Genomic DNA, 19,328 nt, shown 5'->3' on the forward strand with positions numbered 1-19,328 from the left:
ACTTCACCCTAAAAGGTAATGATGAGGCATAGGGACTCATATTCTGACAACTTATACCATATTTCCCTGTCCTAGTGACTGTCCCACCTCTCCACCTGGATGATTCCATTCAGGTCAATGAGGGATGGAGTTGGGCATGTTGATTTTGTGGAGCACAATATCTCTCAGAAATGCTAGACAACATTCTACCAGCCTGAAAGATCTGACACAGAGTATTCCTTGGCAAGATGATGGTTGTTTTGGTCTATTAAGGTCTGGAAAGGTCTATGGATAATTTGGTTTGCCAAGTGTGTGGGTGGGTAAATGATGATTGTAATCCTAAGACCTTCAAGAACTGTCCATGGGAAAGATCTAATTAGACCGGCTTTTTTTTTTTTTTTTTTTTATGGCACCCAGCTTTAGCAAATGGCATTGATGCGTCAGTGTCCACATTGATGGGCATGCAATGAATGTTAAATCACAACAATTAAGTTTAATGAGAATTAATGGGCTGTCTTACAGCATGGCCTTGGCTCTTTGGGATGGCTCCTTCACCCCTGTTTACAAGGCTCTGCCTAGCTGGGTCCACTCATTTCAGTCCCGTGTTTGTGGGGTCACCTGGTTTTTACCCCTTTTCCATTGCAGACTGTCCTTTTCCTTCTCTATCAGTAATGTAAGGGTTGCCTTCCCCATTCCTTTTTTATTTTCTTCCCTGATAAGTTCATCTTTCTCTCCAACTCTTATCCCTTCGTCATCTTCTCTGTACTTTTTCACCCTCCCTTTTTTTCCTCCTCCTTTCTCCCCTTTCCCTCTCTAACCTTCTTGGTCCAGAACTGACAGCATCTTTCCTCTAAGAAGCACCCCTCCTTTAGTCTTGGACTGGAACGTTCTCATTAACTTTGTTGAATTGTCTCCCCCAAATGAGAAGAAACCAGGAAAAGCAAAAAATTTGACAATGCAAATTGTTTGATATTTTGGTAGTCAGTTTTCTCTCTGACCTTCTTGTTTGGGGTAAACTCAGAAAGCTGACTTCCTTTAGTTTTAGAGGTTTCTCAGAACAAAGTATCTCATATCCTTCTCCCAAATTTTCCCTTTGTAGGCAGAATTATGAGTCTGTGGACGAAGCCAGTGCATAGAAGTTGTTCTAGTGTGACAGTGAGGAGAAAATGGTAATAAGGACAAAGAAGCAATGCCAACAATCTGACCATTGCTGCACTTGTGGTTGAAGCCCCCTTTAGGACAACACAGAAACTCTACACAGAATGAGAGGCCATACTCTCCACTGGAGGACATAGGTGTGACACTCTCCTGAGTACATTGTTTGGAAAGCTACCCAAAGCAGGGCAGCAATTCCTGTTCCCACTTTTCCTTTCCTGGAGGTAAAATGGGCATGTTTTGGTGACTTGACCCATGTTCAAGTCACCAAATAATGGCAGGATGCCTTCACTGGAGGCGGACTGTATTTAAATGCAATTCACCTCTTCGTGGTTTAAGAAAAACCACCCCTAGACTCATTTGTTGGGAAATGTGATCTGTGTAGCTGAGGCAGTGGACACTGGGGTCATAGCCTTGCCAAAAGCTGACTTTCTTCGGAGATCTGTCTGCTGTCCAGAGTGGCAACCACTTCGGTGGGCGAATAGGATGGTCATCTCTGGACCCAAGGAGGCTGCTTCAGGTTGAGACCCCTTGAGGGTGGCTGGATGTTCAGGCTTTCCGGAGGTGGGATGATGGGAGGTGTAATGTTTGGTAGGAGGAGGGCTGTAATTCTGAAATCTCACAGTTTTGACTTGCTGCAAGAGAAAGGAGAGCAAAGCAACATGGGTGAGCTATGTAGTCTTTCTCTGGGGAGTGAAGTCATGTTTTTCTACACTTGTCCCCACTGTAGTCTTTTTTCTTTGGTGACCCTGGGGTTTGAACTCAGGGCCTCAGGCTTGCTATACAGAGGCTCTTACTGCTTGACAGATGATATGATTTTCTTTTTCTTTCTTTTTTTTGGCGATACTGAGGTTTGAACTCAGGGTTTCATGCTTGCCAGGCAGGTGCTCTACCACTTGAACCACTCTGCCAGCCCTTGTCCTCACTTGAAATGTCTCATTTCTGTGGTGTTCATTCAGCAAGTATGTGTGTCTAATGTGTCTACTATGCATCATATGCTCCGTCAGCTGCTGTGAATCTAAGAGTGAACAAAACTGATGACCAGAAAACAAGTGCTATAATGGGGGATATAGAAGATCCTGAGAACTAAGGAGGTGCATCTAACTCCAGCTGGGATGGGGGTCAGGGAAGGCTTCTCACAGGCAGAGCTATTTAAATTGAGGATTGAAGAATGAATAGGAATTACCTGGGTGGGCAACAGCCCGTGAAAAGGGCCTGAGGCAAGAGGGTTTGTTCCCTTTGGGGAAGTACAAGTCCACCTTCTCTGATCCTTCCACCCTGTTCCCTTAAGGCCCAGATCTTCCTGAGGCCTCTCCTGATGGCCCCATTTAGAGATTTCCACAAGAGCCTTGTGAGCTCTCAGCACAGAGCTTGCTCCCTGGACATCTGCTGGCAGGATTTACCTTTCAGAATGTTTAAGAGTTTGATTTACTTCTCTACACATAAAGACTGCATATGAAAATGAGGTTTTCATGTGTCTCCTTAAAAGATCAAAGGCACAGTTCAGGCATGGTGGCGCATGTCTGTAACCCCACCCGTCAGGAGGCGGAGGCAGGAGAATTGTGAATTCAAGGCCAGTCTGAGACCCTGTCTCAGAAAGAAAGAATCAAAGATCTGGTGCACGGGGCCCTGCCCCATCCTGGCAGCACCTGAGCTTCCTTTCACCTCTCCTAGCTTGTTATCTATCAGCCTGGTAATTAACGGTATTTGCTTTGCCCAGTCCCTGTCCTAGGGTTTAATGAAGCGTCCTGTGGCACTGCCTGGAAATGATTTCCTTTTTCCATGAAATTCAACCTTTGGGTCTCTAAGTGAGAATCCAAGTTTCCTCATCATTTTTGATGAGGTCTGGGGGATTACTAAACACGTCAGAATAAGAGCTCCTAACATTTATTCAGTCAATGCTAACTTTTTCTAAATGCTTTCCCTATAAGCTTTAGCTTAGCATTAAGAGCATGAATTTTGCTGGGCACCGGTGGCTCACGCCTGTAATCTTAGCTACTCAGGAGGCAGAGATCAGGAGGATCACGGTTCAAAGTCAGCCTAAGCAAGTAGTTTGCGAGCCTCAATCTCAAAAATACCCAACATAAAAAAGGGCTGGTGGAGTGGCCTAAGGTGTAGGCCATGAGTTCAAGCCCCATACCACACACACAAAAAGAGCATGACTTTTTAGATCAGATTTGAATTCTTTTTATGTGTGTCAGCTCTGTGGCTTCAAGTAATGTTCTTGAACCCTATTTCCTCATTTTAAAATGAGGATGAGGCTGGGTGTAGTTGTGCACATCTGTAATCCCAGCACTGAGAAAGCTGAAACAGAAGGATCATGAGTTTGAGGCCTGGGCAATGTAGTGAGACCATGTTTCAAAAACAGTGGCTCACATCCACAATCCTAGTTACTTGAGAAGTGGCGAGATATGAGGATTGCAGTTCGAGGCCATAGCAGGCAAAAGTGAGCCTTAAAGAACAAGCTAGGCATTGTGGTGTATGCCTGTAATCCCAGCTATGTGCAAGGCTGTAGGGAGGAGGATTATGGTCTGAGGGTAGACCTGAAAAATAACTGAAAGCAAAAAGGCTGAGGGAGGAGGTGTGACTCAAGTGGTTGAGTGTGTGCCTAGCCAGCACAAGACCCTGAGTACAAAAAAATCCCTGTACCACAGAGCAAAAACAAAAACGAAAATGAGGATGAAAACAACACCTACTTCAGAGGGTTGTTGTCAGGATGAAGTGAGATAAGGACGTGTGAAGTATGTAGCAGGGCACATGCCAGATTATTAGGATTTAGTAAATGTTTATCAACAGGAGGAAACGACCTCCTCTTTCCATTCTGGGGGCAATGTGTGATGGTGGTATGGCAGCCATGGTGGTAGTGATGTTTGATAAACTGAAAGTTAAATGAATGCCACCTGATTCCTTCATGTTACTTCTTCCTTTCCACCATCCCTCTTGCTTCTAGGATATTACAAAAACCCATGTCTTCTAGCAGAAAGCTCTGGACTAACCCTTAGCAGATCTGCTCTCTACCACAAAGGTCACAATAAGTCAGTCATTGGAGTTATCATTCTATGGGATTTTGATGTCACTTAAATTCTCTTGTGCCTCAGTTGCCCCTTTTATCTGATGAGTAATTATATGTCATTACAGATCTTACATTGTTTAATCTCTTCTCCATGGCTATGTGGCCATTAGTATTCTTATACTTCCATTTTATAGATTAGAGAGGGAAAAAAAAAAAAAGCCCCAGAAGGCTGACCCAGCCAGAGCTGGAGTTCAAATCAAGATTTGTCTGATGTCAAAGCCATGTTTTCTTCCAGGCTCCTCAAAAGAAGGAAGTATAAAATATTTGGGGCTGGGAGCTGGAGGCTCATGCCTATAATACTAGCTACATGGGAGGCTGAAATCTGGAGGATGGTAGTTCGAGACCAGCCTGGGTAAATAGTTCATAAGCCCTCACCTCCAAAATAACCAGAGCAACATGGACTGGAGATGTAGTTCAAGTGGTAGAGAGCCTGCTTTGTGAGCTTGAAGCCCTGAGTTCAAATCCCAGTTCCACCAAAATAAAGAAATAATAAATAAAATATTTGGGAAGCAAAAGAGAGGTGAAGGTGTGAATAGTATGATGATGGGGGATATTGTGTCTGAGGAATCTTTTGTGGCTGCCATTTTGTGTCCTTGTCCACCAATACTAAAATCTCAGGTGCTGGGACAGGGTGCAAAAATTGGGGGCTAAAGAATCAGACCCCAATGTCATTCCATTCCTACCTTTTCAGTGCCATTTCTTGAGTTTTCTGGTTTCACCAGGATCGATGGGGGGGCAGATGCAGGTGGTTTTGATGGAGGCTCACTCTTGATGGGGATTTCCTTGCCTTCCATGATGACAGAACTGGCTGCTGAGTGGATCCTAGTATCGCTGCCTCTGCTGATGCAGGTGAGGGCAGGCTCCCCCTCGGGAACAGGCTTGGGTACCATCTCTATCACCACTGCCGAGGGAGAGGAGGGCACCCCCTGTGGCTGGTAGAATTGGAACTGCTGAGGCCGTACCACCATGGTGGGACTGTGTCGGAGGGAGCCCACCATGAGGGTGGGGATCCCTGTCTGGACTGGTCTCTGCAGGGATCCATCTGGGGATTATATGACAGAGATGTCAGCCACAGAGGCAGCTGACAGCAGGTTGAGTTGGGGCTGGATAATCAGTGTGCCCTGATATCCCAGAATAGCTAAGTGTGTTCTTAATTTGACTGTGCTCACATTCTCCCAGGGTCTTTCAAAGGTGACCTTATTCTTTTTATAGTGTTATTTGCTGATGCTAGCAGCAAATAGCTCACTAGTTGAATGCTGTGTATGTGTGTTTATGTGTGTGTGTGTGTGTGTATGAGAGAATGCAAATGGAAGCAATATGCCTTCTGACACCACACACACACACACGCACACACACACACACACACACACACACACACACACACACATATCTATTCTCTCTCTCTATTCCTTTATATGGAGAGTGAGGGAGAGAGACACAAAGATAGCTTCACAGTGAAAACAGGCATAGAGGCAGACAGACCAAAAGGACTCAAAAGACAGAGCCAGACACAGAAAGGTAGAAGATATTGAGAAACTTAGATGACTGAGGAGGACAAGAGGGAGGGAAAGAGGAAGAAGGGAGAGGGAGGACTCTAAGCAGCTTCTTGCTGGAGAGAGTTCGAACAGGATTTAGACATGAGGTGGTAGGGATGCTGTGTGTGTGTGTGTGTGTGGTGTGTGTGTATGTGTGTCTACAGGAAGGGAGGAAATGTGTGTGCTAGACAAGCAGGACTTCAGGCAGACATAAAACGTGAGTCCATAGTTAGGTGGGGTGTTGATCTTTGTAGTCTCATGACTGAATCTGGAAGCAGATCTCCTCCCAGGGTGCCTGGGACAAGCAAGTCATGCCAGTGTCCTGAAGCTCAGATCCCTCATTTGTAAACTGGAGATAACAGTCCACCACAGGCTGTTGTGAGGATTCCATCTTATGAAATACACATAGTGTTAGTCAGATGGTGCCTGGAACATCATAGATGCCCCATGCTTGTTAGCTGTTGTTATTTTCTGGAAATGCAAAGTCCAAGCATTTGGTTTTGTCCCTTCCTGAGATCACTGTTTTTAAAATTGACATAGTCCTTCTTAGTAAAAGGAAGCCATTCCTCCCCCTGAAATGCATTAAAGACAGGAGATCCTCTTCCCTTGAACATATGTCCTGTAGGTGACCTGAGGAATAGGGGGGGTTCATTGCATCCTGGGGGCAGACATGGGAGACACCCTAAGAAAGCACTGTGGGCCATTTCTCAAAAAGGTCTCCTAGCCAGAGACTCTAGTCTTTCCTGACACTCTACAGACATGTTTGAATCAAAGTTGCTTTTGTCTAGTGCAGAGCGAGCCACAACCACATTCTGCATTGTGACTCTTCATCAGGCCAGATGTGAACATGAAAAAGCAGAACACTCACTAAACACAGTCACATTCCCAGCTGCTGCAAGCAAGCCTGTCACCATTTACACAAGTCTGACCTTTCAATTTAGACATTTTTTTTACTGACAGCCCTGTGAGCTGCACATGTTCAGTTCTCCTGTCATTTCTCTTTGCTTTGGTGAGACTGATAGCCTGACCAGTCTCACCTTGAGAAAAGGGAGAAAGGGATAGCCTTTGGACCTGGGAAGTCAAAGCAACCCCAGGCAGACACGTCCATAGGTTCCTGTAAATGTGTGAAAAATTGGCATCATGTTTATCTATTTATCTTTTCAATTTCTAAATTTCAAGAGATTTAATGCTTTCTTATTACATGTGTGTACAATGCAAGCAATCAAAGCTCCAAGCAAATCAAGATTTACATGGAGGTAGAGAGGGAGCATATTGGAGTGTGAGCTATTGTCAAACACAAGGCAATTCTGTGCATTTCTGATTGGTCTAGACTCATTTCAACCCTAAACGAGTTCATGCTCTGGATGGACCAGATTATCTGTTTAGTTGTAATAGCAATGATAAAATTTACTAATAAAATTTGTCTTATTAATAAAATAATATATATATTAAAAAACCAAATGTTTCTTGAGAGATTATTATGTTATGGCGCTGTACTGTCAGCCTTGTATATATTATTTTATTATGTCTGTATAGTAATGCTGAGGAGGTGGGTGTTATTTTAATTTCAATTTTGCAAATCCACTACTTTGTAGTGGATTACTAGTTTTGTGTGTATGTTGGGGAGAAGATGGAGGAAGGATGGGAGGCAAAGGCAGAGGGCATGCTTTGGTGAAATGAAGTAGCCAGAGCAGTAACACTGGTGTCCCAGGAGGTCACTGGATGGAAGCACTGGGACAGGGTAGAGTGATGGTATGTGCTTTCTATTTCTTGGGGATTTTCTTATGTGACATACTAACCCACATGTTCTTCTTATGTCTTTCCTAGTTGTGTTGCCTTTTCATGTTTAATAATTTGTTAAGATTGCAAGAGGAATTGCAGAACTCAGTTTAAATCAGGGGATATAGAATAAATCATATTTATTGTATTTGGCTTGTTACAGATGAAGAAAACTGATGTTTTGTAGAACAGGGTTTCAAATTCTTTTCAGACTCCCTAAAAATGAAATCTTATGTAGAAACTCAATATGTAAAGAGATAAAAACCATGGTTCTTAAAATGAAAATGAATTGCCACGTGTTCAACGTAGATGTTATATAGGAAAAAATAAAAGCAAGTATAGAACAGTATAGTGAGCATGATTAATCAGTGTGTCTGTGTATCTATCTATCTATCTATCCATCCATCCACCCATCCACCTACTCCATCCATCCATCCATTTATCCATCCGTCTGTCTAAAGCTTTGAATTGAGAGTTTAGGGATATGCTGTAACCTTAAAAAAAAAAAACCAAAACCTTATGCATATATTTCTTAAATAACATGGTGAAATCCAGGACCCAGAGCATTGGTCTCTAAGTTCTCATTTCCTACTCCCAGGTCCTGTCTGCCCACCCCCTAGGGGCTTCCCTAGCGCATTGAGCCCACAGGGGTTCTACCAATCTGTCTTAATAAAAAGCAGCATCCACCTTGACTGCGTTCTAATTCATTCTGGCACATAGGGTTGCTATCACCCTAAGTGATGCACAGTCATGCACTGTGCATGCGTGAAGTGATTCAGGACTGTGACCTTCCGTTGGTCTGGCTTCCATCAGTAAAATAATAATTTTTGGGAGGCTAAAGCACCCATCGCAGAAGCTCATCCTAAAGCTGAGATCCTTTTGTGAAGACCACCCTGTGTACCCACCCCAGGGTCAGACCCCCTGCCATCACTTAGCTCTAAGGCACGTACCTCTCTGCCACCACTTACTCTTTCTCATGCTGCTTCGTGCTTTCCGAAGAGACCCTTGTGCTGACGTCCCTGGGCCAGCTGTGCTCCGCACGGGATTGACGACAGCAGTGGGCACAAAGACAGATTTGAAAGGACGGCTTTGCTGGGGATCACCTTCTGAAAAGCTGCCTTGGGAGGACATAGAGGAGGTGGATAATGTCCATGTGGCATAGAGACCAGGGCTCCGGGAATCTGGAAAACTAGAGGTCTTTCTAGATGTTGGATGTATTTTTGAAGAGAAGAAATGAAGAGAGAAAATGTTCAGTCAAGAATCCTATTTTAAAAAACCATCAGCTCCCAACCATACACCAAATGTGGCTACCCTCATCCTCTGCTGACCATTCACTCGTTTAGTCAACCACAGGCCTAACGAAATGGCCCCACTCCCTATACCTTGTGAACTGTGTTTGTGTGCTGGGGGCAGAGAGAGAGTTCATGAGGTTCTAGAACAAGATGTGAATTGCATCTTTCACTGCAGCTCTGAGCACAAAAGCCTCACCCATGTCCCTTCAGCCAGTTTAGAGCACATATATTGGTTTCACTTCCCAGTGGTAATTTCTTGTATTGCATGCTTCCCACTAGATTCTAAACTCTTTGGAGGCAGAGATTTATATGGTTTATTTTATACAGCCCCTGTGTTCTGCATGTGTTGTTAATTGATAAATGTTTATTGAATGACTGCCATGATGCTTTCAGCACTGATACCAGTCATTGTGGCTAACACATGTTGAGTGGGGTACTGGGCACTGGCCAAGTGTTGCCCATGTTATCATGAATTCTTTATGAGAGGCTTCTTAGCTAGTACTATTAGTGCCACCATTTCATAGTTTAAAAAGAAAAACAGATTAATGGTTACTTGCTCAAACAAGTGCTAGACTAGGGATTTGAACCCAGGTCTAATCTGGCCCTCTGTCCTTACCATTGAGCTAACCACCTTCTATAATGCTAGAGCATTCATTATTGGTAGCAGGAAAAACCTTTTATCCTGCCTGAAATAAATGAACTAAAGCAGTGAGTAGGCCCTGTACTTGCCTCCATAAGACCCTAGTTCTTCAGCCGTGGGCTGTGATTTTTAAGAAAAGTATTGTTTTTTAAAACTGCAAAAATCTCTTGTCCACTGTTTCTAGCCCACAACTCCCTGAACTGCATGGGGAGTGGCTGTCATTTTACATGCCTTTCTTTCCCTTTTACCAGTCTAACCCTAACCTCACATTTCCTACCAAGCAGTCCATCAATCACCCTGTCACTGTGTTGATTAAGTAACCTCTGCTAATTCCCTGGGAATAGTGAACTCAAGTAAGGCCTGGCACAGGGATGCTTTGGTGGTTTCCCGTAGGTTATTTCCCCTCATCTCCTTCTGTTTATTAAAAAATGATGTAAGTTTAATAAAGAGCCAGTGTCGTAGGAAGATAGGTAAGACATCATTTAATCGTGGTCAATGCTGCCCAAGAAGCATATGCAGCCAATTTCTCTAAGAACTGATGCTTACAGCAAGGGCAGTTCTACCCACGGCTGTCACCTGCTCTGTTCCCATGGTGGTGCAGTGTGTGGAGAGGCATGGGCTGTCCACCAGAGAGAAACCAGATGATATTGTGGAGGTGTGACCCAGGCAATGGAGAGAGGACTCTCCAGCCTTGGTGTCCATGGCAGAGCACAGCTGATCTGCTGTCTTTTAAACACTTGGTTGCTGCAAAATGCATTTGCAACAAGAAAGACTAGTTCCAAAATTGTTTCCAGCAGTAGCAGCAGCAGCAGCAAGGACGAAGCACAGATAATTATGGCCAAGCCAGCCTTATTCCGCCAGTCCCTTCTTGGAATGACTATTTATGGATGAAGGTATGACCTCATTTTTCTGAGCCCAGCACTAGGCCAGATTCCAGGAACTCCTAAATCCTAAGTTTCCCATCCAACAGTGAGTCCCTCTATGTCTTTTGGTTAGAAGCTTAGCACTTACCTAGCACTTTCTTCCAACATCAAAGCACTTTGCTAACATGTATTAATTAGTCCCCATGAAACCCCAAACCTGAAGACATTATGATTCTTGTTTTCCAGAGGAGACTGTATGACATTCTGGGCTTAAGTGAGAGGAGTGAATGTTACTTTTGATTTGCTCCATTGAGCAGATCCCTGTATCATTTTCTCTGTCTGGGATGTTAGCCCTGAAGAGCTTTCTCCAGATTTGAAAGGGTCATTACAGACAGAGTTCTTCTGGGGGACTCCTGCTAAGGAGAAAGGTTGGACCTTGACCACTTTCATACAGTCTGTGCTCAGAGTTAAAAGCCAAGGAGTGGGAGCCCTTTTATCTCTTCTCCACCCAAAAGGCACCAGGTTGGCAAATGTGCCTGTGAAAGTTGTAGCAAAGAGAACTAACTACCCTGGCTAATTGGGCAGAAGGGAATTTATCCGGAGGACTCGAAAGGGAGGCTGCAAGGGGCCCAGCAAAGGAATCTGCAGCAGGAAGCATCAGGTCAGATGCTACTGCTGGAGCCCACAATGAATGGTCTGTAATGTTGCCCGCATCTTTTCCTCCCCTGTTCAAGTTCAAAGTCTCAAGCAGGAGTGAAAGATTGGCGGAGATCCCTGGCTGTGTGATAGGTTGAGAGGCAAGTGGAGGAGACAAAGGGAGGAAACATCTGGTTCCCACTAACACTACACACAAGGGAGGTGATTCAAATGGATGCTGGTGCTGTGAAGAAGAGCTTTGGATGCTGGGCAGCTGGAAACTTGACAGCGGTTCTATACAGCTTGAGCCTCTGGATAGCTCCAGGATCTGGGAAGCAAAGAGACTTTATGATGGCAGAGACTTATTTGTGGTCAACAAGAGCTGGACAGGTTGGTGTCACCATTTAGCCTAGAGAGGACTAGGAGCATTTTTGACTCTTAGTAGTTAAAAGGCTCACTTACTGAATTTAAAATCTAAACCTTGGCATTTTTGTCAATTCTTGTCTATAGTTAATCTTCAAATCCTGGCTGGCTCAGTTCTTTAGGGGATGATGCTAGTAAGAGCAAAGATTCCGATGCGCAGAGGCACTCTGCATCTCTGAGCTCTGGCTGCACTATATGCTAAGGAGGCTGATGGTAGTGCAGAGTTACCACTGCAAATGGAAAACAAAGACAAAGGAGGGGAAAAAAAGCAGGGCTTCAAACCCACAGAATTAAAAAACAGAAAGGAGTTTTGCACGCGTAGCCCAACCCACTAGGTTCTTGCCTGACAAAGATAGCCTTTTTCAGTCCTGAAAAATGGGGAGAATGAAACTTCCCACAGTGGAAAGGGTAGTTAATAGCAAGGGATAGCTTCACCCAGAGAGGCAAATTGGGCATATGTTATTTGTGTTCAAGATTAGTGGGGATGGAATCTAAGACGATCAACAGTGAGATCCTCTTCACCTAATTACCCCCAGGAGCATCTTCTTGAACAGGGACTTATTCTTGGGAATATTGCTTCCTTATAAGGAAAACCATGCCCCAACAGTTGTCTAAGATGTGCGTATGTTCAGATTTCTGTAAACTGGAAGGAGTGGGCTGAATGTCAAGCTATGGTGCTGATTCTTCACCCACGGTGTGGAATGTCATCTCCAAGAACTGAGAAGATGCTCATGATCTGCCCAAGAGCACCACACATCCTACCCAGGAGAAAAGTCAAGCAGAAGAGAAATAGAAGATGGAGTTTTGAAAAACACAGAGATGGAATCCTACATGCTTTCTACTTACGGTGGCCATATATCCTAATTTTCCCAGAAAAGTCCTCAGCTTCTACATGTTCAATAGTGTCCTCATTTAGGTGACAAAATATATAATCAATTTTATTCTCATGGCTCTTTGATGGCATAACCAACATTTTGGGCTGAAGTCTAATGTATGCACAAAGGCCCTAGTAGTAGCATGGGCTTGGATGGTTCATCTTAGATCCCATAGGAGAAACTGTTCATAAATCAAGATAGGCATCCCCTTTGCTCCTCACTGTCACTTTCAGGTCATCTCCCATCTTCTCCAACACTTCCCAGCTTTGACTCATTTTATCAGACTCTCTACCCCACTCCACCTTGTTATATACCCTCTAGGTCTGTTTCTGTCCTTATTCCTTAAAGATTTTAGCTTCTGGCTCACTGTCAGTCTCTTGATACCATGGATCCTACCATGATAATCTCACCTAATCTTAAGGCTTAGAGCCGGGAGCTCTTTCTTAAATGCTAGACTTGTATACTGAATGGCTTACCAACATCTTTACCTGGATTACTAATAGGCATCTCAGACTTGATCTGCTGGGAACTAAGCTTTTGCTTCCCCCATACCTCAAAACCTGCTCTTCTTATGGTTTTTAAATCTCAGTAAAAGGAAATTCCATCTTACTGTTAACCAAGGCAAAAAGCTTGGACTCACCTTGAACCCTCTATTCCTCCATACTGGATATTTGATCTATTAGAAAATCCTGTTGCCTCTAACTTCAGGGCATTTCTAGAATCTAACCACTTCTAACTACCTCCATGGCTGACACTGATTCAGATTATAATCACTTCTTCCCAGGATTATTACACTATCCTCTTAACTAGTTTTTCTGCTTCTACCCTTTCTTCTCTAGAGGTTACTCTGAATCTAGCAGGTAGAGAGATTAAGGTTAAACATGTTAGATCAATGTCATTCTTCTGCTAAAACTCTACAATAAGGTTAAAACCACATCCTTCATTGTGACCTAGGAAATTCTGATGACTCAACCCTCTTCTACCATTCTGACCTCATCGCCCACTAATCTCTCATCTCACTTGTTTTATTCCAATCCTGTTGGCCTTCGTGTCAGGTAAATTCCCACTCCAGAGCCTTTGTACTTGCTGTTTCTTTGGCCTGGAATGCATGTCGAAGATCTGCATGGTTTACCTCCTCATTTCCTTCATTCTCCTTACTTCTATCAGTATCACTGCCAACCTATATAAGATTGTAACTTTCCCCCATAAATCCTACCCCTCTTTCCTGATTTCTTTTCTTAATCCTTACCATTAATACACTGTATATATTACCTGCTTTGTTAATTATCTAACTTTCCCACTAGAATATGAGCTACTGTGGGCAGGAATTTTATGTATTTTGTTTACTGGTATTTTCCTAGTGCTGGAAAGATACCTGACACATAGTAGCATTTGATAAATATTTGTGGAAGAAAGAAATTAAAGTATCAGTTACAAACACTCATAGTTTGACTAAAAACAAATTCTAAGAACCTTTCATTAGAAGAAATAACCCTGGTCTTCTATTCCAACTTCTGCATGTAAAGAAATCTTTATCTGTTACCCTGGATCTGTAAAGACAGAGCTTGCCTGTACCCTTCTCACAAATGGGGTCCTCTATCTCATTAGCCAGCCTGATTGAAAAAAATCTATAGATTTGAAAACACAACCTTTTATTGAACTCAAACCTCCTAAGTTGTATCCCCCGGGCTACTCCACTGGCCCTTCACACAACCAATCTACCTCCTGGTTTAACACAGCTCATTAAGATTCTTCTGGCCCTTGTCTTCTAAAGGTTAAGTCACCCTATTTTCTCAGTTTCTGCCATGCTGTAGTCTGCTGTTTTCTCACCATCATTGTTGCCCTCCTCCAGACACAGTGCCTCACCTAAGTGAATACCCCAAAGTGGGCATGTGACTCTAGGTCTGACTCCACAGGGTACAAAGGACTGTCACTTTTCTTGGACATGTGTCCCATGTCATAAAGTCAGGGCATGATGTGTGGTGATGGCTTCACTGCTTCCTGGCCTTGCCTGGGCTGGTGGGGGTTGGAGTTCAAGAGGAGTCTTGGGTAGCTTTTTGGACATGATGTGAGGTAACAGAACAAATTGTGGGTCAGTGAAATTCTGTATGGCACAGAATGGAAAAGGTTGGGCAAAGCTGAAGAGAAATGTTACTGCCGGGCAACTAGCATTTGACTGGGGGCATGGATGATAGAAGTCCGAGTTCATGGAAATGCTGCCTAATGGTCTAGTATACTGAGAACTTTCCCAGGGTGCTCTGGGGAGGTCAACTGACCATATTTTCTGGTTATTCTACTAGATGGGGTGTTGGGGAATAAGATGTGATGTAGCAATACTGGGATTTGTGCAGAAGAAAACCTGAAATCTAGTTCTTAAGTAAATTATTTAACTGCACATCAGTATCCTCGTCTGTAAAATAGAATAGAGAAAAGATTCTTGGGTTTGGCCAATGAGTTAAAAGAGACAAAAGTAAACTCTGAAGAGCTATAAAGACTATTTTTAGTGCATATTAACTGTTAGGGGGATACTAAGGCAAAAGCTATTTCTTGATCTATACTCTGTGTAGCAAGGAGTCCTCCATCAGTCCAACCCACAGATGGCCCCTTGCCTAGGATGACCCAACCTCTCATCCAGTGTCTGAGATTGGTGGGGACATACCTGAAAATGGGGATGACATAGTTGCTTGGGAAGATGCCCACTCGCCCAGTGACCAAGGAGATGCCACGCAGCCAGCCATCCTGGTACTTCCCCAGAACCTTGATGCCTTCTCCCTTCTGCAGGTCTAGCTCATCAGGTCCATGAGCTGAGTAGGAATGCAGGGCTACAAACCTGGAGACACAGGGAACTGGTGAGGGAAGAAGGTGAGCATGCCTGTGGAGGGCACAGAGCCTGTGAATAGCAGAGGGAGATAAGCCTCCAGAGCCCATCAGTCCAATGGCCTTTTAAAAACTGAAATTTCCATGTACAGGGGAGATAAAAGTGGAACAACCTAGTTGAAATAGCAGCGGAGGGGGGCAGATCTCTGTCTTGTCCATCTCTCTGTTCCTCCTCCACAGAGCACTATGCAGCTAGAAATCACTAATTTAGGCCAACATTGGCAATTTAATAGGGAACTGGAGAATGAATGGAGAAAGGTCTTGATGACCAGAAATGAATGGCAGAGATGGGTCTCAAACCTCCAAGTGATGGTTACTAGGTTGCTTTTTCACTACTGCTTGGTGTGTTCCCCAAGAAAACATTCACTGTGAGCAATGCTCAGGGAAAAGAGAGGTCTACATAGAAGCTGCTCTGCTCCACTCCTGTGACTGAGAGTGGGAACATGTTTGACTCTCAGGAATAGCCAGAGGAGCTAGCTGAGGGTAAGCAAAGAAGCAAATGTTGACAAGTGGGAGGCGGGAGTTAATTTCTATATTTTTGGCACATAATGGAATGCTGGTTACATGGCAGAAAGGAGGGGCTTATAATAAACACGGAAAAATGTCCTTGAGTTGGAGACATTGCACTCCAAAGTCCATGCTGGAATCAGACAGGTATCATCCAGGTGTGAGTCTGGACAGTGAAGATGATAGGGAATAGTTAGGCAGAGACTGAGGAGTGAGCACAGATGCCTGATTGAAGGTATTGGAGGAACCCACTTTTCCTTGCTGGACATACGGGTCACCAGAATACAACACTCAGGCTAGACATTAGCAAGTCCTTCTAGATCCTAAAGACGTGAGACACTGAAAAGTTTTATCAAAGAGGTTAGGAGTATCTAACTTCTAGTGCTCATCTGCAAGTTTTTTTTTCCTTTCCCAAATGCTATATTTATTTATTTTGCTGATTACTAAACCGACCTCTATTTGTGACCTAACATTCTGAATCTAGAGAAAGACAATAGAGATTGCTCAGTATTCAATCTCCCAGTGATCTTGTGTTGTATAGTCTTGTAGTCTTTCTGCTTTTGTAAAATAATGAGTGAGGATGTTGTGGTTTGCTAATATGTGTTTTTCATCATTATTTCCTCTGGAGGTAGTAAAGGAAGGAGAGGGCTGTAGTGTCTCTTGATGGAATGATTTGGGCATGGAGAGTCTTGGTGGCAGAGGGTTGGCAAAGATGACCTCTTTGTGCCAGGATCTGGGATGGAGAGCTGAGCTTTTTACTCACATGTTAGCTGAGAAGTGTTGCTGGGAGCCGGGCAGACTGACCATGGCTGTGGAATGTCCTGTGGAGGCAGGTGTGGGATGATAAGTGCTGACCTACACAGACAGAAAAGACAGCCAAGCAGAACTGTGAATGCCACAAGGCAGGCCTGCAGCAAACAAGGCAGCTACAGAAAAGTTTGACATAGCTGAAAATTAAGAACCATGCCCAGTGCTACCCACCCTGCAATTTCTCTGTGGTTTGTGGCTTTGGTTAGGGTGGGGCAGAAGAGACGATTTTATGGCCTGCCCAGGTGTCAGCAGGCCACATTCCACAAGAAGATAGAGGAGAGAATGGAGGGCCACCCGATTTACGCCAAGAGGGCCCTTCCTGGCTCCTCATGCTGCCTCTCCCCCACCCCACCCATTTCCCAGGGCATTTTCGTCCCTCTAGGAAAACCTCCTCCTGGAAAAGAATATGATAGCTAATATCGATGCAGAATTTAGCACTTGCTGGGCAGCAATCTTTATTAAATTAATTTAATCCTTATTAAAGGCATCTCATTAATTCCAATTTTTGGATAAAAAACTGAGACACAGAGGAGAAGAAATATCACCCAAGTAGTACAAAACAAAATTTAAAATCAAGTAGTCTGTTTCGAGCCCATCCTCTCAATGACTACTGTTAATATTAACACACACACACACACACACACACACACACACACACACACCTCCTGGGGTGGAATACAGGAGGAATAAATCTGAATCTCTTTCACCTCGTCAGAATAAATGATAACAGCCTTTGCACACTGCCTGCTCTCCCAGGGTTTTGTCCATTACGTAGCATGCTGCATGCTTGTTTCCTTCTTGGCACACCTCACAGATTGTCTTGTTCCCTTTTGTTTACTGACCATCTCCCCCCACTAGACTTCAGGCTCCCTAAGGATAGAGGTTGTGTCAGTCTTGTTAATCATTTATTTCCTGTGTGCTCATTATTATTTGTAGCTTAAAGAATGTGCTTGCACTCTAGGGACTAACCATCTCCATGGGCAAACACATTCCATCTTTGTTGAGTTATCTACCCATAAGTGACGGTAATTATATATGCATGCTTTTAGAGGACCACTAGGAGGATACTTAAAAAGTACTTAAAACTGCTTTTGTGGGTAGCTCTTGTTTGTGTGGTTGTGTTTGTGCAAATGTGAATGTATCACTGAATGCATGTGTTTCTGGTTCTTTGTGCACATGTGTTGTTTGCTGAGAACCCACAGCAAGGTAGGAACATGTGAGATGGCACTGGTCTATTGTAGATATGCTTATGTTTACACATGTGGTCTATCCATTGATGTACATGCATACTACACGTAGTCATATATATATGAAGTTGTATAGTCATTGTAACTACAATATTGTGTGTGTGTTATGTATGTGAACCCTACAGGAGTGTTCTGGGACACACAACTGTATAGTTTGGAGTGTGTGTTTGTGTCAATGATTGCGTGAATGTATTTGTAGTTGTGTGTGACATTTTGAAGTCTAGTTATAGAATCGGAAAACCTGTCAGATAATAACAAGTGTTGGCAAGGAGGTAGAAAAATTGAAATTCAGACATTGCTGGTGTGAATGCAAAATGATGCCACTCCTTTAGAAGACAGTCTTCCTCCACCTCAGATAATTAACTATAGGATTAGTAAGTCTACTCTGAGTCTATACTCAAGAGAAATGACCAAACACAGGCACAAGAGAAATAAAAACATATGACTCTGCAAGAACTTGTACACAAATATTTACAAAGCAATATTTATAATAACAAAAGATAGAAACAACCCAAATGTCCATCAATTGACGAATGAGAAACAAACACTTTCTCCATCCAGTGGAATATTACTCAGCAATAAGAATGGATGAAGTACTGGTACGTGTGGGAGCAAGGGTGAACCATGACATTATACCAAATGATAGAAGTCAGACCCAACAGACCACACATTGTATGATTTTATTTATATGAAATGCCCAGAGTAGACAAATCTGTAGAGACACAAAGTTGATTTGTGGTTTCCAGGAATTGAGAGGGTAGAGGAACATGGGAGATAGCTAAAGAGTATAGGGCTTCTTTTAAAGTGGCAAACTGTTTTAAAATTGTGGTAACAATGATTTCAAATATATGTGAATATACTAAAAACAACTGAATGTATGGAAAACATTCATTTCCTTTATACTACCTAGCATTTACCTTATAAGGATTTACCTAAGAGGGTGAACATGAATGTTCATAGCATTTTTTACTCATTTTAGCCACAGACAGGAAACATCCAAATACCAATCAATAAACAACTCATGGTGTATCCACAGAAGGACGCGTCTCAGCAGCATCCCGAGAAGATGCAGGACGTGGTTCTCTATGTGATGTCATTTATATGAAGTTCTTAAAAAAAAAGAAGAAAAGAAAAAGGCAGCATTATGGTGACAGAAATGGATTAAGAGCTGCCAAGAGCCAGGGGTAGGGAGGGAGGACTGATTACAGAAGAGCATAAGAACAAGTTCTGAGGAGATGCACACATTCTAAATCTTGATTTGGGTGATGATTACATGCTGTGTTACACATTTGCCAAAAGTCATTGATTTATTTAAAGCAGTTGAACTTTATTGTATGTAATTATGCCTCAATAAAGCAGTTGAAACAACAAATGTGAATATTGTACATTATCTAGTTGGCAGGAAATATCCAAGTGACTTAGCTTGACTCAGCTCAGCTCTGGACTTGGTCAGGGAAGGGGATGTGAATGGTGGGAAACTTAGCAAGAGACTCTCATGGCAGGGGCACCTAAATAGGAGAGAGACCAAGAGTGGGATCAGAGCTCAGTCAACAAGTCAAGGCAAAATGAATGAATGAGTGACAGGAGAGACAGGAAAAAGAGCAAAATAGATAAAGGCAGGAAAGGAGAAACTGGGT

General features: G+C 43.3%; 1 protein-coding gene across 4 annotated transcripts in view; it reads right to left on the reverse strand.

Moving 5' to 3' along the window:
- Nucleotides 1-452: 452 nt before the first annotated feature.
- Nucleotides 453-19,328, reverse strand: part of Sh3rf2 (SH3 domain containing ring finger 2) — a 108,799-nt gene continuing 89,923 nt past the window's right edge. For 3 of the 4 annotated variants that reach the window (XM_074076735.1, XM_074076732.1, XM_074076733.1), the window contains 5 exons: nt 16,398-16,489; nt 14,910-15,080; nt 8,472-8,722; nt 4,891-5,249; nt 453-1,769 (listed from right to left, as the gene is read on the reverse strand). In XM_074076735.1, the coding sequence (XP_073932836.1) occupies nt 1,491-1,769; nt 4,891-5,249; nt 8,472-8,722; nt 14,910-15,080; nt 16,398-16,489 (1,152 nt within the window). In that variant the 3' untranslated portion in view covers nt 453-1,490. The remainder of the gene's footprint in view (nt 1,770-4,890; nt 5,250-8,471; nt 8,723-14,909; nt 15,081-16,397; nt 16,490-19,328) is intronic. The other variant, XM_020162585.2, reaches the window with a different exon arrangement.

The sequence above is a fragment of the Castor canadensis genome, chromosome 6 (genome assembly GCF_047511655.1).
Source record: "Castor canadensis chromosome 6, mCasCan1.hap1v2, whole genome shotgun sequence".
Classification (NCBI taxonomy): domain Eukaryota; kingdom Metazoa; phylum Chordata; class Mammalia; order Rodentia; family Castoridae; genus Castor; species Castor canadensis.